The sequence below is a fragment of the Ochotona curzoniae genome, unplaced genomic scaffold (genome assembly GCF_017591425.1).
Source record: "Ochotona curzoniae isolate NIBS_2020 unplaced genomic scaffold, NIBS_Ocur_1.0 contig_2321, whole genome shotgun sequence".
In the NCBI taxonomy this organism is placed as follows: domain Eukaryota; kingdom Metazoa; phylum Chordata; class Mammalia; order Lagomorpha; family Ochotonidae; genus Ochotona; species Ochotona curzoniae.
The window spans coordinates 7,567,434-7,590,668 of record NW_024465421.1 but is presented as its reverse complement, the minus strand read 5'-3'; the positions used below and the strand labels follow the sequence as shown (position 1 = coordinate 7,590,668).

Here is a 23,235-nt window from a genome sequence, read left to right as displayed (position 1 = left end):
CATGGCTCTCTCTCTTCCCTGATAGTTCACAGGAGGGACAGGGCCCTGGCTCATCGCTCCCATTCATCCCCCAAGGAACACACTGGAAACTGGAGGGTTCCAGCTTCCCTCTGAAAGGCCCCAGGGGCTCCTGGACAGAGATGCGCAGACCAGGAAAGAGGACAAACCCTGGCCTAGCAGATGGAGTGTGGGGTGCAGGGAACCCAGTCCTGAGGGACAGTGTGCTTCTTCTGGCTATCTCTTGAATAGGGTGGAGTGTGTGTTGTTCTGAGACAGAGCATTCTCCTATCTGTTGATTCACTCCTCAAATGCCCATAGCAGCCAGGGCTGGGTCAGCCTGAAGCCAGGAGCTCATTCTGGGTCACCCACATGGGTCACTTGAGTCCTGAGTGGTTACCTCTCATGGTGAGTCTTGGTAGGGAGCTAAAATCCAAAGCAAAGCCTGCTTAAGCCCCAAGAGCTGGGATGCAAGACGCCAGCTTAAAGCTCTGCTGCCCCACCCCTGGTCTCTGAAAGGACCTCTTGGGGAGAGGGGTAGTAGTCTGAGCCAGGAAGCCCACCCCACCCTCACCCCTTGGAGTGCAGAGCACAAGCCCAGGTCATCAACACCCACTGAGTCATGCCTCCTTGGCCCAGCCATTCAAGGAGCGCCTACTGCTTGCCAGGGGTAGGGGGCGGGGACATGAGGGACGCCTTGCTGAGGTCGGGGAGCCTGGAGGAGGAAGGAGAGCTAGGCAAGCCAAGAATGTGGGGAAACAGCCTTTGGAACAGCTAGATCAGCAGAAGCCCAGGGGGTAGGAGCCACCAAGGGTTACCAGCCGGGGAATCGGGGTTTGCTGGAAGGGACAGAAGAAGGTGGAAGGCGGGCGGGGACGAGGCCAACACGGACCCAACGCCCACGCCCCAGAGCCGAGAACAGGAGTTTGCTACAGAGAGGCTCAACTCCAAATTACAGCAGAGTAAGGACTCCCAGCTCATAAGGAGTGTTTGGAAGTAGAATAGCATGTGAAAAAACAAAGAAGGGGAAACCCAGCAATTAACAGCTAAACAACTTTCCAAACAGAAGAAGGAAACAGGAGAAACCCCGCTACCCCTTTCCAAGGTTCATTACCATAACTGAGTTAATGTGGTACTGGCAAGGTGCAACAGAACAGGCTGGAGAACCCGCACAGACACCCACACGAAGGTGCCAGGCTGCTGGGACGAGGCAAGGGAGACACCCGAAAACAGAAAATGAACCTCACCCTAACTTCACACCTTCCCCCAAACTCATCCAGGATGAGTCAGACTTCAAACTGACAAACTAAACTTTCAAAACTTAGACAAAAAGCTGGGAGGAAATCTTCAGGACCCAGGACCCCAGGACTAAGGGAAGAGTTCTCAGGCCTGACAGCAAAGGCATAATCTGCAAGATGGAGGAAAAAAAACAAAAAGATAAATATAGCCTAGTCAAAACTAAAAATTTTGGGGCCCACCTCGTGGCACAGTGCAACTAAGCCACTGCCTGCGATGCCAGCATCCTGTATCAGGGTCCACAGAAGCTCCACTCTAATCCAGCTCCCTGATAATGTCCCAGGGAGGCAGAGGAGGATGTCCACACACTTGGGCCTGCACCCATGTGGGCCAGGAGCTCTATGCTCCTGGCTTCCCCTGGATGGACCCCAGCCATTGAAGCTGCTGGAGGAGTGAACTAGCAGATGTAAGAGAGAGAGAAAGAGGGAGACAGAGATCACCCTCTCAGATAAATAAAACAAAAACATTTTTGCTCTGTTGATGACTTTGGTAAGAGGATGAAAAGTTGGCTACACAGTGGGATAGATTTCAAAAACTGTAAATCTCACAAAATACTTAGGCTAGAATACATTTTATTTTGAAAAAAAATGAGAGGAGAGGAAGAAAGCTTTTATTAAACTGCTTTTTTCCCCCACGTGGGCTAACCCAGGAGGGTTAGGACCATTTTTTTAAAAAGATTTAATTTTTCTTTTTTTAGATTTTACTTATTTTTTTACTACAAAGTCAGATATACAGAGAGAGAGGAGGAAAGATAGAGAGGAAGATCTTCTGTCCAATGGTTCACTCCCCAAGGGAGCGTAACAGCCAGTGAGTGCTGTGCCGATCCGTAGCCAAGAACCAGGAACCAGGAACCTCCTCCAGGTCTCCCACACAGGTGCAGGATCCCAAAGTATTGGGCTGTCCTCAACTGCTTTCCCAGGCCACAAGCAGGGAGCTGGATGGGAAGTGGAACTGCCCGGATTAGAACTGGCACCCATATGGGATCCTGGCACGCTCAAGACGAAGACTTTAGCTGCTAGGCCATGCTGCCAGGCCCAAGATTTATTTATTTTTATTGGAAAGTCAGATATACAGAGAGGAAGGAAGAGAGAGAGGAAGATCTTCCGTCCAATGGTTCACTCCCCAAGTGGCCACAATGGCTAGAGCTGAGCCAGTCTGAAGCCAGGAGCCCAGAGCCTCTTTCAAGTCTCCCACATGGGTGCAGGGTCCCAAGGCTTTGGACCATCCTTGACTGCTTTCCCAGGCCACAAGCAGGGAGCTAGATGGGAGGCAGTGGTGCTGGGATTAGAACCAGTGTCCATATGGGATCCTGGTACATGCAAGGCAAAGGCTTTAGCTGCTAGGCTACTGCGCCAATTGTTTTTTTTTTTCCTAACCTTTGAATTTTGAGAAATTTAAAACACATCCTAAGTAATGCACCTGACCTAGAGGCTAAGACCTTGATGTCCCACAGTGGAATGTCTGTGTTTGACATTCGACTTTCTGCTAATGAAAACCATGGGAGGCAGCAAGTGGTGTCTCAAGTACGTGGGTCCCTGGTATATACACCGCTGTGGGTGCTGGGGAGTGAACCGTGAATGGAAGCTCTCTCTGTCTCTCCCTCCATCTGTCCCCATCTTTCTCTCAAAGAATAAACATAATATTTTTAAGAGCCTCAATGCCCTTTCATGGGTGAATGGTTACACAAACTGGTACATTCATACCACAAAATACTACTCACCCAAGTTATCGATACCTGCACCATTTAGATGAATCACATGAGAATTACACGGTGTGACAGAAAGCCTGCACCCAAAGGCTACATCCTTGATGATTCCATTTATGTAGCATTCTTTGATCGCTGTCGCAGGTCAGGGAAGGAAGGAGGCAGGTAGGGTTATACTCAGGTAGCATAAGGTATCCTGTACCACAACTGTCCGGTTTCCTGACTGTGTTGAAGCTGCAGGAATCTGCACATCTCACAGAGCTGCAAGAAACTAGTTAAACATCCACACAGACACAGAGGCAAATAAGCCCACTAGAAGTGGCGAAATCTGATAAGGTCTGTGGGTTACATCAAAGCCAAGTTCCTGGTGGTGATGTTGCACTCTAGTTATGCAAGCAGTTGACTATGGGGTGGGGGTGGGGGGACCTGGGTGAAGGGTAGGCAGCATCTGTCAGTTATTTCCACATCTGTATGCAAATCCACATGGCATCAAAATTTAAAAGTTTAAAACAAAAACCCGAGAGGACTGTGAGAAAATATGTGCTGCCTCTATTTTAAGTGAAAGGCTGATATGCCTAACCTCCAGATAGCTTCAAGACATTAAAGAGAAAGAAGAGCCACAGGGGCCAGGCCAGGTAAAGGTACCGCCTACAGTGCCAACGTCCCATACGAGCTCTGGTTTATGAGTCCCAGCAGCTCCACCTCCCACCTAGCTCCCTGCTAATGCAGCTGAAATAGTAGTAGAGAATGCCCCGAACGCTTGTTTAGACCCTGATGGAGTTCCAGCGTTCGAGCTTCAGCCTGGCTCCATTCTGGCTTTTGCAGTCATTTGGGAAATGAATCAGCTGGTGGGAGACCTCTCTCTCTCTTTCTACTTTATCAAATAAGTAAATAAATATGAAAATATATAAGAGCAACAACAAGGAACAGGTAGAGGCAGGCATTTGACCTTAATTTTTAAGACACACTAATTTGAGGCCAGCGCCAGTATTGTGGCTCAAAAGACTAATGTTTTGCCAACATGCAAACACCCAGGATCCCATATGGGTGCCAGTTCATGTCTTGGCTACTCCCTATTGTGGCCTGGGAAGGCAGCGGAGAATGGCTCAAGTCCTTGGACCCGTGCACTCATGTAGGAGAGCTGGAAGAAGCTCTTGGTTCATGGTTTCGCATCAGCTCAGCTCCAGCTGTCTGTGGCCATTTGGGGAATAAATCAGTGCATGGAAGATCTGTCTCTGTCTGTCTTCTCTGTAAATCTGCCTTTCAAATAAATAAATCTTAAAAAAAAAAAGATACATTTCACAACAACCAGAATCATGGGTTTGATTCCCAGCTGTGGCTCCTGTTTATTGCATTTTATTCCTGTATAACCTGGGCTGAAGAGGGAATGGCTCAAGCAGTTGGGTTCTTGCCATATACATGGGAGGCTTAGGCTGTGCTCTCAGCTCAAAACAAAACCCTGAATACAGTACATAGGTGCCAGACACTGCTCTCCACTTCCTCTGTGCATTAATTTATGAAATCCTCCCGTAATCCACCTGGATCTCCATTTTATGGGCGAGTCCCTGGAGCACGGAGAGGTTAGGAAACACACCCAAGGCTGCTGAGCCAGGAAGCACTCAAACCGAAATCCAGCAATGGGGCCTGGACGAACTCTTCAACTGTGTGAGTTTCTGGAAAAGACCTGTGATAATAATGCAAGAACCAAGGAAAAGCAGCTGCCTCTTTTTAAAAATAAAGATTCATTTTTATCGGAAAGGCAGATTTACAGAGAGCAGAGACAGAACCCTCTGATTCACTCCCAAGATGGCCACAACAGCTGGAGCTGAGCCAATGCAAGATCAGGGACCAGGAGCTTCTCCCAGGTCTCATGAGTGCAGGGTCCCAGGGCTTTGCGAAATCTCCAACCGCTTTCCCAGGCCAAAAGTAGGGAGGTGAATGGGAGGTAGAGCAGCCAGGACTCATAAACCCATGCTCATATGGCATCCCAGCGCTAACAAGGTGAGATTTTAGCCACTGAGCCATTGCACAGGGCCCAAACAGCTCCCACTTAACCTGAGAGCAGGATGGTAGAGACCTCCCTCCCACCCCACCCTCAGCCCTGGACCCCAGTTGCCCCAGCTCAGCCACCCTGCTAGGCCAGGGCAGGCCCCTTATGCAGCACAAAAGGCCGTGGTCACATCTCTAAACCTGCCCTTGCCAGTCACTGTCCCTGGGGGTGGGGGTAAGGGAGTGGGAGGCACAGGGAAGCCAGTGAGTGGCACTGGCAAGAGCTTTGGAAACTAAGAGAGCAGAGCAGAGGAGACCTGCTCTCTCAGGACCCCACCCCTGCTCCTCCACCCCCACCCTCCGAGGTCTCAGAGGCTGTCTGAGGTCCCAAGAATCCCAGCGGAGGCAGAAAGACAGCAGCCCTGACAGATCTGGCAGCCATGACCTCACCTCCCAGGAGCAAAAGATCTAAGCACTCCCCTTCCCCCACTGCCTAGGGACACCTGTCCCCAGCCCTCCCTGAACATCTTCTCAGGCCCCAAATCCAGGGGGACATGGATGCAGCAGGGGGAGGGGGCAGGGCAGGTGCATGCTGGGCCCAGGGCCACAGTGCCTCACTCAGCAGGTACTTTTGTCTGTCCCTCAACCACACACCTGTGTGGATGCTGGCCTTGCGATCCCATAACCTATGCCCCTAACTCGTCATCGTCCCACCAGGCTGAGGGGCAGATCAGAGCATGTGAACTCAGACACAGACGGCCTTTCTTTTTATTATTATTAATTAACTCATGTGAAAGGCAGATTTAGAGAGAGAAGGGAAGACAGAGACAGAAGCATCTTGCATTCGCTGGTTCCCTCCCCAAAGGTGCAACAGACAGGGATGGGCTTGTCTAAAGCCAGGAGCCAGGAGCTTCTTCCAGGTCTCCCACATGGGTGCAGGGGCCCAAAGACACGGCAGGTTTGCTGCTTTCCCAAGCTCTGCTAGTGCAGAGCTGGATGGGAAGTGGAGCACCCAGCACTTCAACTGGCACCCATGTGGAATGCTGAATGCACTCTGCAACAACTTTGGCCCCTCACCAGTCCCTCCAACCCCATCCGCCACTCACACACCTCCTCCCCCTTGTGTCTCAAGGCAGGACCCCTAAACCCACCTGGGTCCACAACTGCCATTCCCACCCCAAGAGGTAGAGCTGTCTTGAGGTATCTGGGGCTTGAAGGGAAACAGGAGTGGAGACTCCTAGGGTATTTTTGGCTCAGAGGCCATTGAAGGACTTTCCTTGTGCTGCAGCGGCTACTTCTGTCCCCACTGTTCAGAGGATTTTGTAAGAATCCCCCTGCCCAAGATCCCACGCGCTTTCTTCTGGTCCCACTATAGTCTTCTCCAGGGATTGGATTACTTAAGACAGCCAAGAATGCAGTCACAGTAAGTTGTACTAGCCATTCCCTTCTTCCCTCTCTCCCACAAGACCTCCCTGCCCCTGCTTGGCCAAGTCCAGACAAGACTGTATCGGGGAGGAAGGGGTGGCATGAGCTGGCAACTGCCTCAGCTGTAGCTGAACTTGTCTTCCCCACACCCGGACCCACTCCCCTAAGAAAAGTGGGAGCAGAGTTCCTTTGCCACCCCTTACCCCCCAGGCCCACAGCCTCCAGCCCACCATGGCTCCTGGACGTGTAGCTGCTTGCCAGGCTGTTCCCCAGTAAACACCCACCCTGCCTTCTCTCCCTGCAGCCTCAAGCTGGTTTGGAGGGGCTCCAAAAACACCAGGGCTGCCAGGAACCGTGGCAGTCACGTTAAGCAGTAGGTGCTAGGTGGTGGGCGGCAGACAGGTCAGCAGTAGTAATGCTGGGGAAGGGGAACTCCAGACCCCAGAAATACTTTCCAGTTTTCCAGCAATGGGGTCAAACACTCCAGGTCTGCAGAAGTGCCAGTTGGAGGCAGTGTTACTGACCTCTGGTTGTGCTCAACTGGTAACCTCACACAAGACCCAGTTCAGTCTTCTCCTCTCCCCACAACCCTGGGGGCCTCTGCTGCCCCCACTGTGGCTCAGCTCTGCTGCCTTCCTGCCCTGTCCCATCACCCCAGCCCTGTGAAATCTCAAATCCCCACATGTTGGTTGTGAGCTGTCCCAGCTTTGCTCTACGTAGCTCTGCCGCCCAGCTACAGGGCAGGCTGGGCCTGAGAGTGAAATATGCATCCATACTGCTCTGGTCTCCAGCATGAAGATGGGCTGGACCCACCAAAGCCCCGTGTCACAGCCTGGCCTCCTGTGGGTGCAGTCTCTCTGTGAGTCTCTCTCCCAGACTCCCACTCAGGCCCTGTGCCCAGGGCATTCTGCAGGGCCCCAAGGGAAGCAGGCAGTGTTTCCTCCCCAGCAGGTGGATCTCCTGTAGCCCTGAGACACACCACCCTGTATGGCCAACTCCAAGAATCCAGGGAACAGAACAATGAGAAAAATAATGTTGGGCCTTGGGAGGACCCTGTAACCCACCCTACACACCTTGCTTGTGGGACTGCTAAGGAAGGTCGCCAGTGGATGCCTGGTGTGTGTGTGGGTCCACCATTCATGGACCCTGGTGCCATTGTAACTTGGCCAGGCTCGAGCTGCTGAAAGCGGTTCAGCTCCGAGAAGGGTGTGAGGACCCAGGGCCAGGATCCATTGATTCCCTCATCCCCACAACATCACTCACATTTGGTGCCAACCTCCCTGGCCTAAGCTAGCGCTGCTAATTCCTCCATCCACCCACACACACAGACATTTACTCAGAAATATCTGATTTATTTTCCAATATTTGGGTAACTTTTTTTTTTTTTACACATTGAATACATGGAATGAAGGGGAGTATGCAGGACCCAAGCCAGACCTTGGGTTTCCAATGCGTGGGGACAGGATGACAATGTCCCCTCACCCACAGCTCGGGCCTGCAGCTCTGACCCCTGCAGTCCACCTTACCTAGGAGTCAGGCGGGGGCTTTCGGAGTCTCTGGGGCTCTCCCCTTACAGGGGACTTCGGGCATCCTGCTTTAGGACCTGTGCTTGGTCAGGTTGGGGAGACAGGGGCCTGGCGTGGTGCCGGTGCCGCCGCTCCTGTCTGCGGGCCAGCTGTCGCAGCTGCTTCCGGATGGCCCACAACACCAGGTATACTTCCCGTAGCATCTCCGCCTCTGGGGACTCCAAAGGAGATGGGCTCTTCATCTGGCGGACCCCTGAGGCAGAACTCAGAGACGACTAGAAAACAAGCAGCACACGTGCCTGAGGTCAAGAGCTGCATGGGTCTTGTGTCCTAATCAACTATGTAAAGATTGTCAACATAAAATAATTACAAAAAAAAAAAAAAAGAGCTGCATGGGTCTGGGGAGAAGAAGTCAGCTGCAGATCCACAGCCCAACGCCACCTCCTCTGGGAAGCCTCCTCAGACTGCTTCTGCAGGTACTCAGCCATCTCTGCTCTGGGCTTGGCCCTGTTACCCCATAGTTCACATACTGTTTTCTCCATGTGAGAAAGAAACTCCTGGAAAGCAGGGGCTATGCCCAACAGCCCCCAGTTCCTTCCCTGAAGCTGGTGATATACAGTCACAAGCAAAAACACAGCATGTTCCCACCAGCCCTGACCTCCAGGCCTCTGACTTCTGCCACCTCCTGGACATGTCCACACAGATGTCCTCCTGACCCCTAAAGGTACCATGTGTCTCATGGCCACCCGCTGCCCTTCATTCTCTGCCCTCTGCCTGACTTTTTCCCCTCCTTCATTCACCCCCAAATGCTACCTGAACCCATGAACATGCTCTACCTGCTGCCTCTCCCCCTGAATCAGAACATTCTTTTTCAACCTGGGCTGCTCAGCTTTCAGAAGGATCTTTCTGTCCCTCCTGTCACCAGTTAATCCCCTCTCCCAGCACAGCCAGATTAACATAATTACCTTTATATAAGACTGAAATAAATGAATCTGCCAGTGACTCAATGAGCTTCCCTTTTAAAGAATAAAGATTTTTTTTTATTATTAGAAAAGCAGATTTACAGAGAGAGAGAGAGAAGGGAAAGGAAAAGAGAGAGATAAAGAGAGATCTCTTCCATCTGTGGGTTCATTTCCCAAATGGTCACAACAGAGCTGAGCTGATTCAAAGTCACGAGCCAGGAGCTTCTTCTGGGTTTCCTGCGTGGATGTAGGGCCCCAAAAACTTGACCCAGCCTCTCCTGCTTTCCCAGGTCATAAGCAAGGAGCTGGGCTGGAAGCAGAGCAGCCAGGACTTGAACCAGCATCCATATGGATGCCAGCACTGCAGGCAGAGGATTAATGCGCTGTGCCACGATGTCAGCCCTCATGTTAACATTTTGTAACCTCCTTCCCCTGTAACTCCTGGCAACTACTAATATGTTCTCCACTTGCATAATATTGTTCTTTCCAGAATGCAACATCTAGAATTGTTCACATAGCATAACTTCCTTGAGATGCACCCAAGCTATTGCAGGCATTAGTGGTACACCCCCTTTTGTTACTAAGTAGTATGGCTTGAATTTGGATTATATGTGTACCCCAAGGGATCGTGTACTGCAAGTCTGATCCCAGCATGGCAATACTGGGAGATAGTGGAGCCTTTAAGAGGTGAGGCCTCATGGTAGGCAATGAAGTCATTGAGAGGCACACCCTAGAAGGGCCTGATACAGCTGTCACAGGACCTCAGGTCCTATGTGAGTGGACTGATATAAAAAGGGAGTTTAGGAGCAGGCATTGTGGTGCAGTAAGTCAAGCTACTGCCTGTAACATAGTCATCCCACTCAGGTGCCAGTTCCAGTCTCTGCTGCTCCATTTCCAATCCAGCTCCCTGCTAATGCATCTGGGAAAGCAGTGGAAGATGGCCCAAAGTTCTTGGACCCTGACACGCATGTGGGGGACCTGAATGAAGCTCCTGGCTCCTGTCTTTGGTCACTGTAGTAATTTAGGGAGTCAATTAATGAATGGAAGATTTCTCTGTGTGTCTCACCTTTCTCTCTGTAACTGCTTTTCAAATAAATATATATAAAAACTCAGAAAGAGAAAGAGACTCCCCTGGCTCCCTGTCCCTCTACGCCATCTCTTCCTTATGCTCTCCCACCATCTCTTCCACCCTCCGAGGACAAACGTGGGGCTGCAACCATCGTGAAGATGCAACCTCTAACTGCATGAACCACCCACTCTTGGGGGTCCTGCGCCCCAGTCACACACTGCCAGCCCTACACAGAGCTTGGGGCTCTTACCATCCACCCATTCATTCACTCACTACAGGGCCTTGGGCTCTGACAAATAAGACTGCAAGGCACTTCCACAGGCTGGTGCAGGTGTAAACATAGTATTTCATTTATCCGGGATTGAGGTCCATGAGCACTATAGCCAGGTCCCAGGACAACTACATATTTAACTTGATAGGGACCCGTTGGGCTCTCTACCGGAATAGCCGTGTCCCTTGACCACTCACCAGCCAGCTGTGTATGAGACACACCTTCTAAATCAAAACCTAGGCATGCTACTCCTCTGTTCAAATGTCTTCAAGGGCTGCCATCACTCATTCTCACACACACGCCCCTTCCCTCTCACCAAGCTAACTTCTTCTGGCCACAGTTTCACCCTCCTTTCTGATTGGAAGGTCTTCCTAGATGGGGTACCCTCCCCCACATCCTGCTCCCAAGGCGTCCCTTTTCCATGTCACACCCCTTAGGGATACACTGAGCCAATGACGTCTCTTACTTATCAGACCCCCACACCCCCAGGCTGGATAAGCCTGGTCCCTCAGGGTTATCTTCTGTGCCTGGCAACCTTGGAGATACAGGAAGTAACAGTTGAACTGAGGGAGGAATGAGTCATTGGGGGTTGGGGAAGCAGACAGGAGTGCAGGAAAGCCGGTGGATAGGGGGGAAGGGTGCACTCACCTTCCAACTGCACATTTGCCAGCCAGTCTGCAGGGCTGAGAACATGAGCGTGGACATGGACCGCATAGCAGTGCGGGGCAGCTGCAGCAGGGATCGGCTTGGGCGGCCCTTCTCCGTCTGGGGTCGGTCTGGGACCCTGGCCAACACGAGGGACCCAGCCACCTTGGGGCACTCATCTGTCCTGGGTGTCTTGGCCTCTTTGGCGGACTCGACCAACTTGAACGTCTCAAACGCCTTGGGGATCTTCTCTGTCTCCTTCAATGCCTGCTTCTTGGAGGCGGAAGCATCCAAGATGGCTGGCTTTGTTCTGTGTCTCCAGGAGAGGATCTATCACCAAGACAGGGAGAGGATAGCAGAGCAGAGATCATAGTTAACAGCACCAAAGGCCCCCCAGCCACAGGGGGGGTGGTGACTGCTGTGACCTAGGGGTCCATGCCAGCTCCCATGCCCCAAGAAATCCTGAGGACAACTCACCCAGCAAGAAATCTTGCACCAAACTCGCCTAACCCACTTGAAGAATCTCATCACCACAGCCATCTTTCCTGACACCGCAAACCCAAAGTTGTGGGAAGGACCAGCATGGGGTAGGGGTGGGGTAGGAGACAGGCTGTAGGATACCCCTTCCCCAGCTGCCCCCGCCCCCTCCCAGAAGTCTTGTGGTAGCTGAGGAGCTTCAGGCACAGCAGCAAAGCAGGAAATAAGAAATCCAGAGGGAAAGCTGCCCCCCTCGACTCATCCCAGGCCTCTCCTCCCCTCCCTGGGGCAGGGAGAGGAGTCAAGTGGGTGAGAACCCAGAGGAAGGGAGGGTTCTAGCCCATTGTGAGGGCCTGCCTGGCCCTGACCACCCTTCCCCCAACCCCCGAGGCCCCTCCAGAACCCACCCTGTGGAACCCATGGAGCCAATCCCATGTCCCAGTTCCTTCTTCCTCCAGATCCAGGGGAAAGAATGTTAACACTTAAGGAGGGCCTAGCATATGCTGGGTTTTTGCTGTGGCTCACCCCGGGACTGTCCCAACCATCCTGCAAGGTAGGTTTTCCCATCAAGGCCACTATACCCATGAGGAATCTGAGGCTCTGAGAAGCCAGAAGAAATCTGGAGAGCTGGGCAGGGTAAAGCTGCCACCCGCAAGGGGCCAGCATCCCTTATGAACACTAGTTGGATTCCCTTCCCACTTGCTCTGTTTCCCATCCAGTTCCATGCTAAAGCACCTGGGAAAGGAACAGAGGATGGCTTAAGTACCTAGCCTTCCTACTGCCCATGTGAGAGACCTGAAAGCTCTTGGTTCCTAATTTCAGCTTGGCCATCATAGCTCAGGGAGTGAACCAGCAGACCCAAGATCTACTGCCTCTCCTGGAATTTAATTCAGGCCGGCCCAGCTTCCCCTACCTTTTCCAGGCCCATCACCCCTCACAGGGTCCCTTCTAGCCTGCAGCTGCCACTGCCCCCTTCGATGGAGTCCTTCTTCCCAGCTGCTTCTTCCACACAGGATAGGAGCCAAGGCTGCTAAGGAGGGGCCTGCTCAGCCCCACAGGGCCCATCCTCAGCCAGCTGGGGGTGGAAGCCACAGCAGCCAGCCAGGCCTGGCGAGGGCAACGTGTGCCTAGGGAGCCTGGCCCACACCCAGCCCTGAGACAAGGAGCCCATTGAGGGCCCCCGCCCCGCCTCTAAGCAGCCACCCGGATCCAGCCCGCAGAGGGGACACGCTGGGAAGCCAGAGGTGGATCCTGCAATGTCGCCAAAGGCTTCATTGTTTCCCTCCTCCCCCAGCACGTGGGCAGCCGCCCCACTCCTCTTGGCCTGGCCTGCCTGCCCCTTCCCAGGACCCTGCATCTCAACCAGTCCACCTCCACCACATTAAACCTACCCAGTCCGCACAAGGTCCTGGGCAGAGTGTTCAGACCCTGGCCGTAGTACCCATCCAGCCCTCCCCAATTACAAGCAATGAGATACCAACCTCCTCCAAATTCAAGTTTCTTCAGTTTTTTTTTTTAATTATAATTATTATTTTAATAACAACCTGAATCCCAGAACTTCCAGATACTGTCACACTCCTTCCCCTAGGACACAGGGGGAGGGGCACATTAAGGGCACAAAATAGGGGTTGGGTATCTGCCAGGGAGCCTTTCTAGCTCCCCTCAATTTGCCTACTACTGGGGGTCCCCAAACACTGACACCTGGGAGGGCAGTGTGGAGGGGACTCCAGATAACATTCTGTCCCAAAGCCCACCCTCCTCCATCAAGGCCAGGGACTATGGGGAGATTGGGTGTTGGGGAGGGAGGGGCATAGGCCAATACCAGCCTTGAACTCCCATCTCCCTGGGGCTGGGGTATTAAAGCTGCATAGGAAGAGGGGGCAGGCAGCTGGCACAAATCCCAGCTGCTCCGGCAGCCCCCAAAGGCACATTGTGAGGGATGGGAGAGGCTCAGAGGGAAGGCCCGTTGGGTGCCGGGGGTCCCAGCCGTGGGAGCCCCGAGGACGGCAGCTGGGCCAGTTGCTCTGGGCTGGCCAGTGCCCGCAGCAGTCCGTTCTCCTGCTCCAGGGCCGCGTTCCGCTCAGCCAGGTCTCGAATCTGCTCCTTCAACACCTCCACTTCCTCCCGGACTGCGAACATGAGGTGGGACTTCACCAAGTCCTGAGGACCAGGCACAGGGGAAGTGTCAGGGCAACCAGGCTAGCAACCCTGCCCATGAGGGACTCCCCTGCGCCCCAGGGAAGATGCAGCCAGGTGTTGGCCAGGGGAAAGGATGCCCAGAGCTCAGCAGGTGTCAGGGCTGGGAGTGAAGGGGGCTATAAGGGCATGGGTCGGTGGCTTCTCTTACCATGGCTTGTTCGATCTTGTTGTCAATGCCAACCAGGCTTCCGGAACCACTGAAAAGACACCAGGAGGACAGAGGTGAGGAACAAACAGCCCAGCCCACCACCGCCCACCTGGACCTGTCCTTCCTGCAATGGCCCCAGCCCTGTCACAAGCCCCCCTCCATCACTGCCCACCAGATCCTGTACCTGTGACAGTAGAGAATCAGGGACAGGAGCGTTTTGTCCACCCCTCGGCGGGGTGAGGGCCGTTGCCCAGGTGTCCCCAGGCCCCGGTGGGGAGCAGGCGCAGGTGCCCCCCGAATTGGGGAGGCTCCTCGAGGGGAGCAGGGGGAAGAGACACAGCCCCTTTTCCGGGGTGGCCCAGGAGCCATCCCCACTACTCGGGTTTCATAAGACGACACCAGTGACTTGACAGACACCCCTGGCTGGGCCATCCCTGAGGGGAGAGAGGCTTCAAGGGCTCCCGGACCCCCAGAGGGAGAGGGTAGTATCCCAGGGAATGCCTGGGGGGCTCAAAGCCCCCCTCAGAGCAGAGCAAGGTCTGGCTGGTGTCAGAGAGGCAGAGAGGAGACAGAGCCTGAGATATACACTGCCTCCCCCACCCCAGGGACAAGAGCCCTCTGCGATTGGCTCCTTGGGGACACGGGAACCCCCTCCCCCCCATGGCTCCACAGTGGGCGGGAATTCCCAGACATGGTCAGTGCCAGTGTCCCCTTCTCACCCTGGCACCAATCCCAGAGTGGAGGGGAGGGGGCGATGGCCTCAGGAAGTCAGCTGGTGGCGGGTGGGGGAAGGGCTGTGACACAAGAGGCCTGGACTGGGGAGGGGTGTGAGGGTGAGGAAGAGCCCGGTCCCCTTGCTTCTCTGACCGCTACATTGGGCTAACACTGTCTTCCCTCAAGGTTTTGGAAAATGGGCTGCGAATGGGAAGTAAGTCCTGTTTGTGCTGGAGGCTCCCTTGCATTGTAGGAATCCTTCACGCACATCATGGATGACCCCTGAAGCCTGGGTGACACACGTGACCTGTAGCTCTGGGAACTAAAGCTGGGGTTTTGTAGAGAGTAAGGGCTTCAGCAGAGGTAGGCAGGCTAGGCTGGGACGCAGGGAAGAGGAGCAAGGGATTGGGAGAGCAAGGATCGGGATGGCACGGAGCCGGCAGCCAGTCTCGGCGCAGTTTGCTAAATGGCCACCAGATGTCGACGCATGCCCGGTTTAACAATCCCTCACGGTCAGGCTCTTAGCTGGGCCCAGGACAGCACGGACCTCCTTCTAGCCCCTCCCTCACTGCTTTTGCCCCGCAGGCCGTGTTCCCAGGCTCACTCTCCTTAGCACTCAGGCCCCTGCCTCATCCATCGTGAGTCACCATCCACTCCCATCCAGCGCCTGCCTTTGCCCCTGGCTGGCCTCCACCTTTGTCCCCTGGGCTGCTGCAAGCTCACCAGGCACCAGTCCTGGCCTCCAGCTGAGCCCCTCAGAGCAGGCCTCCCACCAACTCTCCTGCAACCCTCACACCCTGGCGCTCCTCAGAAAGCCCGCCCTCCTTCCAGGGCTGTCCGCTTCCCAGTGGGGGGGGGGATCAGCACGCAGTTCAAGGTGACCCTTGCCTGAAGCCTGGCAGCCAGGAAGGGAATGCAAGGGAGCTGGGGATTTTCCATTTCCTGTGCAAGCTCACGGTGCAGAAGGCAGGGACAGGTGAAGCAATTAAGGGGGTGACCAGGTCTGAGAGAGCAGGTGTAGGGGAAGACATCAGGGGGCTCCTGAGGGTGGGGTGGACAGCCAGCTACAAGTCGGGGCAGAGATTGGGGTCCCCCACCCCTGGGAAACACAGACACCAGGGAGGGAGTAGGCGTGCATGGAATAGAAACACAGGCCCTGCTTAGTGGATGCCTGCCTAAAGACCCAAGTGTGTTGTTTGTTCTTGACAGAAATAAAAGAGAAAAACACTCGTTGGCTGGCAGACAGACGTCCCGTTTGCCCAGTCCGTTCCATGGAGCCCAACAGCACACTCACTGCTCCAACAGGAATGCGGCCAGAGGCCTGGACGCTGGTAACCCAACCCCTCTGGCCAGGAGCTGGAGAAGCCCCCAGGCAGAAGGCTAGGGACACTGTACTGAAACTGCCACTGGATGCCCAGCGACCCAAAAGCAAGACTACGTACAGAAGGAAGGAAAGCCCCCTTTTGGTGTCAGTGCCACTTTCCAGAATAACTGCCCGATTCCCAGGGTCCTTGTGACTGCAGGAGTAAGGGGCAGCCAGAGGGGCCCTGCAGGGTGTGGCCTGCACAGTGGGGGTGGGAGGGGGTCCTCCAACTCTGTGGGACTCTTGGGTCAGAGGTGTGTGTGTGTGTGTGTGTGTGTGTGTGTGTGAACAGTCCTTAAGAGGGTGTGGTCTTCCTCTTGGAAGGTCAAGTTAAAGACTCAGCTTGGCTTCCATGCAAGGCCGGGCATCTGGGAGAGGTGTCGAGGTTCAGATCTTGGGCCAGCCCTACACTGTCTCCTGCAGGGAGTCCCGGGGAGGTGGGTATCTGGGCAGGAGGCCATGGAGAAGTGGCATCCGGCTGTCCTTTTCCCACTCTCTCCCGGATCTGTGGAGCCTTAGGGGGCGGGGCCAGGCCTGGCAGGGGGAGAGGAGGTTGGCTCCCTGCCCCGCTAGAAGAGCTTTCTTGCCTCTGCCCTAGAGAGAGGCATCCTGGAACTCATGGCTGCCTGCTCTCTCGGGACACAGACATGTCCTTGAGGGTGGTCAGAGGGTGGCGCTGTGAGCGTAGTCTCGGCACTTCCAAAAGACCCTCGACAAGCTGTGGGTCTTGGGGCTGCTTTTGGAATTTCATGGGATAAGAGGCTGCCCGGGGTGCCCAAAGAAGCCTCTGGTTGAATACATACAGCTGCTCACTTCCAAGTCTCTGGAATATTCCCCAACTCGCCATGCTGCTGGCCACAAACCCACCCACCCACTTCTGCACCCCTACTCAAATCCCTTCCACCTGCCAGGCCCAGAGGACAGGAGTCATCACAACTCCCCCCAGGCACCCTCAACCCCAGGACTAGGGGCTGGCCAGGCAGCACCTCCATTTCACCTAGGCACTTTCCAAATGGAGGTCCCCTGGTTCTCCTGGCAGCTCCAGGCACATCAGATGGGTTGAGGTGGGGTCTACACACCCCATTCTTGGGCACCAGGGGGTGGCCCAACCCAAACCCGCTGTTGCAGCGGGGTAGGGCACAGAGGGGCCAGGCTGGCTGGGCCAGACCCCGTCTTGGAGTCAGTGAGGCTGGGAGCCTGACCGGTCAGACTAGGGTGTTCAGAGTAGGTGGGACGAGCCCAAAGAAGGAAGCTGAGGGGCCTCTGGAGACAGAAAATGGTGACTGATGGAGGTGGGGGTGGGGTGGAACAGGGCACCCTCTTGCCAGGGGACCTCCCAAGTGGTGGTGGGGGTAGGGAGAGGTGGAGAGTAAGAGGAGCGCTGAGAATAGCAGCCCAGAGGGCAGGTGACCACGCAGGCCCTGGCCGACCTCACACCTCACACATTCCTGACAGCTAGCCACTGCCTGCCACCCTGCCTGCCTGCCCGGCCTGCCAGGCCAGACACAACCCCTGGCCCTCCCAGCTGCCAGTCCCTGGTGAGCCTTTTGTGTTTCCTCTGTGGTCTCCACTTCCCCCAGTGTCTCTAGTCACCTTTCCATTCTGAGTCCCAGACCTGGATTGGGGGAGGCACAACCTTCAGGGAGGGCAGGAAGGACCAACTTCCATTTGGGATGGGGTCTCCCAGCACCCACTCACACTCCCTGGTGAAGTCCCCACAGCTCATTTCCTTCCAGACAGGAAGTCCCTCCCCTCCAGGGCTCAGCCCTCCTCCTCTTCCTCCTCCTCCTCCTCGGCTCCTATCAGTCCACAGCCAGAAGCCAGCAGTCTGGTTATCGGATGCATGCGATTTTGTTCCATGAGTGCTGGAACCCAGACTCGAAACAGGAAGTTGTTCCCACTCTGCCATCCTCTAAAAGGGCAAAGGCCAGCAGCTTCTACCCACCCATGCTGACCAGGAGAGGACACGGCCCCCCTGCCGTCCTGGGAGGAGACGGATCCCTGTCCTTGACTCCCTCCAGAACTTTGGCCAGTGGGCACCCTGGGCTGGGCTGATCATCTCTCAGTCTGTAAGAGCTCTGGAATCTGAACAACAATGAGCTCCTTCACACGCTTAAAAGAGTCTCTGACTTGACAGCCGTGGAGCCAGGGAGTCCCACCCAGCCTTCTCCGCAAGCAGGGAGTGGGTCCCCAATCCACTATGCACAGTGGCTATTGCCCAGGCCAGGTCTCTCCTCAACAGGTCTTCTTCCAGTTCGCCTGGTGGGGAGAATACCTGCCAGGGAGTGCCAGGCTGTCAGCTCAGGGGCTGGACAAGAGGGCCGGGGGCACCTAAACTTCACACCTGATTGCATTGAGACCACCTACCTATCGTCATCGCTGTCCAGGTGACCACTGATGGCCAACATGGAGCGGGCCAGGCTGAGGCTCTGGGCTGCTGCGGCTCCAAAGGGATCTGGCGACTTGTGAACCAGACTGGCATCAGGGAAGAAGTAGAGGGCTGGGGAGCTGGGGCGAGAGTCGAGTGGGGGCACCTGGAGGCAGAGGAGTGAAGAGCCATCATGTTGAGAGAAAGACAGGAGCATTGGTGGTCTTCCTCTCTGCCTACTCCACACACACACCTCGCCCAAGGACCCAGGGAGTCCTGTCCCCCAAGTGCTGCCCTCCTCCAACCCTGACAAGACTCTGAGCAAGTACTAAAAGCCAGCAGAGTGGCATAGTCCTAAGAACCGGGGTGAAGGGTTTTCAGTCATAGACGAGGGCCCTCTGGTCTGCACCCTGGTGAGCTCTTTTCTTCCCCCACCCCAAACCAGGCCCACCCCTCAGAAAGCAGCTGCCACAGACACCTGTCTTCTGAAAGCCACTCATAATACCTCCCCAGAGAGGTCGCCCTCCAGCAAAGTGCATAGACCCTCTCACTTTTTTTTTTTTTTAATATATAGCTAACATTATCTGAAATGAAAGTATTTATGGTGCTGCCCTGTGAGAAAGTGAGTTTGCTCAGCGCTATTTCTAGAATGAATGGATCCTCAGAAGTGCTTCTCCCACCTCACTCCCTGGGCCCCACCAGGTAGAAGGTGCTCCCAGTCTCCATGGCCCCCATGGGGCTAGGGCTGGGGGGCACAGAGTGCAGTGCTGCAGGGGCGGGGGAGGAGGAGGCGGGGCCCAGCAGACGCTGGGGGCGGCTGCCATAGGGCGGGGGTGACAGGAACAACACAAGATGGCTCTGTGAGGCCCCAGGAGGCCCCCGGGTTTCTCGGAAGAGCCAAGAACAGGGAGTCCAGGCTGGTTGGAGGGACTCAGCAGAGTAGGAGGATGGGGGGGCGGGAAGGGGGAGCCAGCTCTCCTCCAGCCTTTCAGCTTCTGTGGGAGGCACTGTGTTGGGAGGGCTGCAGAGGGGAGAGAAACAGACCCAGGTGTGGTACACATAGGAAATGATGAAGCCATGGTGGACAGAAGGGGGTCGCAGGCACTTGGAATGAGCAGCAGGGTCCATGGACCCCTGGGAAGCACAGACTGGCTAGCTGGAGGGCACGGGGGGGGGCAGGGTGCCAAGGAAGCTATCGTTGGAAGAGGCAGGGGGACAGGGACAAACGTGGAGGCAGATGGCAGCGTCTATCATCTCCTCCTCTGGGGTTGTAACTGAAGGGAAGAGCTCAAGAAAGGTGGGGGTGGTGGGGGTCATGAGAGCTGGGAGCTTGAGGCCAGGAGGGGGTGGGGAGCCAGTCCTGACCGGTCCTGACAGGGCCCAGACACCCAGTCTCAGGTTATTTTTATACTGTGGTTTGTGCCCAAGGCCAGGAAGGGGGGGAAACTTCTCTCCTGGCCCTCCTGGCCTACCCCCCCCACCCCCCCGCAGCCCAAGGTGTTATTTTCTCCTTCTGAACAGAGGCCTCCAACCCCACATTCCTGACTGCCCACCCCCACCCCAGGGACCCAGGCATCCTGCCCCCAGCCCAGACATGTTCCTCTTTTGGAGACCGGAAGCAGAAACGCAAAGAAGTTAACTCCTTCTCTGCTGCTTCCCACATCTCTCCCACACGCCATGGGGGCCACCCTCTGCTTACCAATCCTACAGATGGCAGTCACAAAGACAGACCAAACCTGTGAGCTCTGCCCACCTGCACCCGATTCCTCAAGAAACTGAGAAGCGGCTAGGCTGGGTGCTGGTAGAAAGAATATGCCCTCCATCCCCCACCTCAGAAAGGAGCTACCCTGGAGAGGCTACATATTTTGCAACCCCCCAAAAAACAGGGCAACTCCTGATTCAGGGGCCCAGCCACCCAGCCCACCCGTCACCTGGAGTCAGACGGAAGAAGAGAAGACCAAGTGAGCATGCCACACATGCCATAGGCTGTGCAGACAGGGTGAGGGTCAAAGGTCACACATGAGAAGCTACAGATAAAAGGGGTGCAGCCTGTAGGGAAGAGAGTCGTGGAGAGAGAACAGAGACAGAATGCACACCAAAAGTGTGACACTAGCAGGGAGAGAAAGAGGGGACAGACGGCTGACGGGGCAGGGGCTGGTGGCAGGCGGGCTGAGGCTGGGAGGCACACACAGGGACACCTTGATGTCTCCAAGCCTGGAACCCGGTTCTCACCTGTCCAGGCTCATCGGGAGGAACCAACTCCATCCTCAGTCGCACAGCTCCATCTTGCCTTCGGGACACTGGAGGGATCCCCGCTGCTGCCAAAGCCCCGGCCTCCACATCTACCCTTACGGAGGGCAGGGGCGTGGTAGCCAGGGACGTGCCAGCGCTATCCCCAGTGCCAGGCTCTGCGAGGCGCTGCTGGGGTGGAGAGGCCGACAACAGGGGTGTCTCCACCTTGGCCCTGCCTGGCCCCACCGAAAGCTGGCCCAGTCCCCCAGTGAGAGAGCGGGCCTGAGGCCCAGGGGAGCTAGGGGGTGGACGCAGCCAGGAGGTGGGGCCCTGAGACAGGCCTGGTTGTGGAATAGGGGCGACCAGGCCCAAGCTGGCCACCTCCAGCCTGGAATCCAAAGATCGCCCCCCAGCACCCCCAGAGGCCCCTCGAATGCCTTCCAGGAGCCGGCCGAAGCTGGGGGGCTCCAAGTCCCTCTCGTAAACATCCACACATGTCCAGCGGCCTCGGCGGTAAGGCTCCCCCAGGCCGTGGGGCAGCTTCACCACCCGGAAGCGGGAGGCAGGGGCCCCAGGTGGTGGGGAGCCATTCCGGGGGGTTCCCTTACCCCCAGGGTCAGGGGTGGACTCCCCATTGGGCAGGCGGGGTGGGGGCCCAGCGGCGGGGGCCGGTGGGGCAGGGGGATCAGAGCTGCCGGGGCTCCCTGGGCCGTCGTCGTAGTCAGTGGTGACGCTGGTGATCTGGAAACTACTCTTCTTCTTGCCTCCACTCATGGTCCCCGGGATCAGGACTGGGTTGAGGTCAAGGGGCAGAAGGGGAGAGCCAGGGCTCTAGGAAGGGGCTCAGGCACCCCTAGAACAGGGGGGCCACATGGCGGGGGCATCAGGGCCCCTGGGGACATCTGAGTCCGACATGTCCAGAGCAGGGCTTGGTGGGAACTGGGGGGTGCCTGGCTGGTGACAGAACAAGGTAGGGGAGGTGGCAGGAGGGGGGGCAGGGGCAGGTTTTTCCTGCTGCTGTCGCAGCTGCAGCCGCCACACTCCAGAGCTGAGTTTGCAAACTGGAAAGAGAGAAAACCGTCAGTCACATATGTGTGTGAGAAAGCAGTGGGTAGGCACCTCCGTCCTGGGCTTCCTCTCTAGGGAGCAGAATTGGGTAGAAAGGGGGAAATTGACAGAGACGGACCAAAGCGTGAGGGACACAGGACTGGGGGGCTCTGGCCTGGGATCCAAACGCCCCAGACCCATCTTGTCTGGAGCGCACCAGCTCCTCCAAGCCGCCTGGCGGCCTCCGCTGAGTTTCCTCTAGGCACCCCGCACCCCACCGCCCCGGTCCCACATCCCTGGGGCAGGCCCTGCCCGCGCCCCAAGCGCCCCGCCCAGCCTTGGGCCCTACCTCACCGAACTCAGCCAGTCAGCCAGGGTAGGGGGTGCAGAGTTCCCCGCCGGTCACCGAGGTGGTGCAGCTGACTGTCCCTTCCCGCGACGACCTCCTGGCCCCGCAGGGGGACAGCGGAGTACCGTCCACAGGCGGCGATTAGGGGCAGCCCCGTGCTCTTCCGGGGCCGGACCTCCCCCAGCAAGGCATCTCCGTGGAAAAGTTTTCTCGCCAGAAAAGGAGCCTGCGTGCGCGCCCTCCTCGGCGCAGCTCAGGAGCTTCCTCCGAAGCCGGCAGGGTCTCCCGGTCACTGGCGGGAGAGGAGCGTTTCAGCCCCCCGCGGCTCCAGGCGGCCTCGGGGGTCCGTGCGAGTGGGGGTCTCGCAAGGCTGCAGCCGCGTGGTCCTTCTGGACCTGTCTCCGCTCCCCGGCTGCCCTCAGCCGCTCGTCTTTTCTCTTTCTGGGCTGTTGACAACCCCCACACCAGGAAGTCCTGCCTCCTCGGGCCTGCTGACTGCTCCTCCTCTCCTCCTTCCCCTCTTCCTCCTCCCTCCCTCCCTCCTGGGGCTCCTCGCCAGCTGGCCCGGGGCCAGGCCCGCCACAGCCGCCGCGCGCTCGCAGTTGCAGCTTGGTGCCCGTGTTCCCGGGGCCCCAAACCGGCTCCCTTAACCCCACACCTGCTGGGCCCCAGCCGGGCTCTTCCTCGGAGGGCGGAGTCCGAGGGCGGGGAGAAAGGGGCGGAGTTGGCGGAGACACCCGGGATTCCCTGACTTGCAGGCGCTCGCTGCCATTGGCCCGCAGACGCGCGCACCCGGAGCGCCCCCGGCCCGTCCAAGGTGCCCCGCTGCCCGCCACTAGGCGCGCCTGACAAATGTTTCGGTGCGGCTGTAGGCTGTCACCATTTCCCCCCCACTCCTTCTCAAAAACAAACAAACAAACAAACAAAAACCAAAAAGGCAAATCATGATGAAATACTCAGGTCCCGCGGCAGAGTGGGGATAACCACGTATACAGTCTTCCCAAGCATTATTAGTTCCTAGCCCCTTCCCCCGCCCTGTCTCTCCCTACAAAGCTCCTGTATTTGGCTGCAGCAGTCTGAACTCAGATCCTGGACATCGCAGTATTCCTCTGATGTGGAAATTAAGACCCAGGAAGTTGAAAAAAGGCTTGTCACCGGCATAGCAACAAGTCCACCGGCATCCACACAAGACCCACAGGGGGCAGTGGGGCTGACTTCTGATTTCTCTCCAGAACTCTGGACACACAAATACCCACAAGGACCCATACAGGTGGACCTGAGCAGCCACCTACCTCAGCCACTGCATCCATTGCTTATTAAGAGAAATTCATACATAATGATTTAAAGAAAAAACAAACCTACCACGTGTTGGGGAGATCTGGGTAGGGAGTGAAGCCACTGCCTGCTTCACAGCTATCCCATGTGGATACAAGTTTGAATCCTGGCTGCTTGC

The 23,235-nt window shown here is 56.2% G+C and overlaps 2 protein-coding genes across 4 annotated transcripts; both read right to left on the bottom strand.

The window, feature by feature from the left end:
* Positions 1-7,797: 7,797 nt before the first annotated feature.
* On the bottom strand, positions 7,798-12,767 carry CUNH7orf61 (chromosome unknown C7orf61 homolog). The gene is made up of 3 exons (XM_040972906.1): positions 11,363-12,767; positions 10,889-11,215; positions 7,798-8,213 (listed from the first exon to the last, which is right to left on the bottom strand). Exons 1-3 carry the CDS (start codon positions 11,423-11,425, stop codon positions 7,983-7,985), a joined length of 621 nt encoding a protein of 206 aa, XP_040828840.1. The 5' UTR covers positions 11,426-12,767; the 3' UTR covers positions 7,798-7,982.
* An 86-nt stretch (positions 12,768-12,853) lies between these two features.
* Positions 12,854-22,468, bottom strand: TSC22D4 (TSC22 domain family member 4). Of its 3 annotated transcripts, XM_040972905.1 has the most exons (6): positions 22,441-22,468; positions 21,783-22,074; positions 20,387-21,447; positions 18,154-18,320; positions 13,710-13,758; positions 12,854-13,522 (listed from the first exon to the last, which is right to left on the bottom strand). In XM_040972905.1, the coding sequence occupies exons 3-6, from the start codon at positions 21,158-21,160 to the stop codon at positions 13,313-13,315; spliced, it is 1,200 nt and encodes a 399-aa protein (XP_040828839.1). In that variant the 5' UTR covers positions 21,161-21,447; positions 21,783-22,074; positions 22,441-22,468; the 3' UTR covers positions 12,854-13,312. The 3 variants fall into 3 exon arrangements, with proteins under 3 accessions (XP_040828839.1, XP_040828837.1, XP_040828838.1); XM_040972903.1 differs by lacking the exon at positions 22,441-22,468 and having other exon boundaries at positions 21,783-22,293; XM_040972904.1 differs by lacking the exon at positions 22,441-22,468 and having other exon boundaries at positions 21,788-22,293.
* Positions 22,469-23,235: the final 767 nt, after the last annotated feature.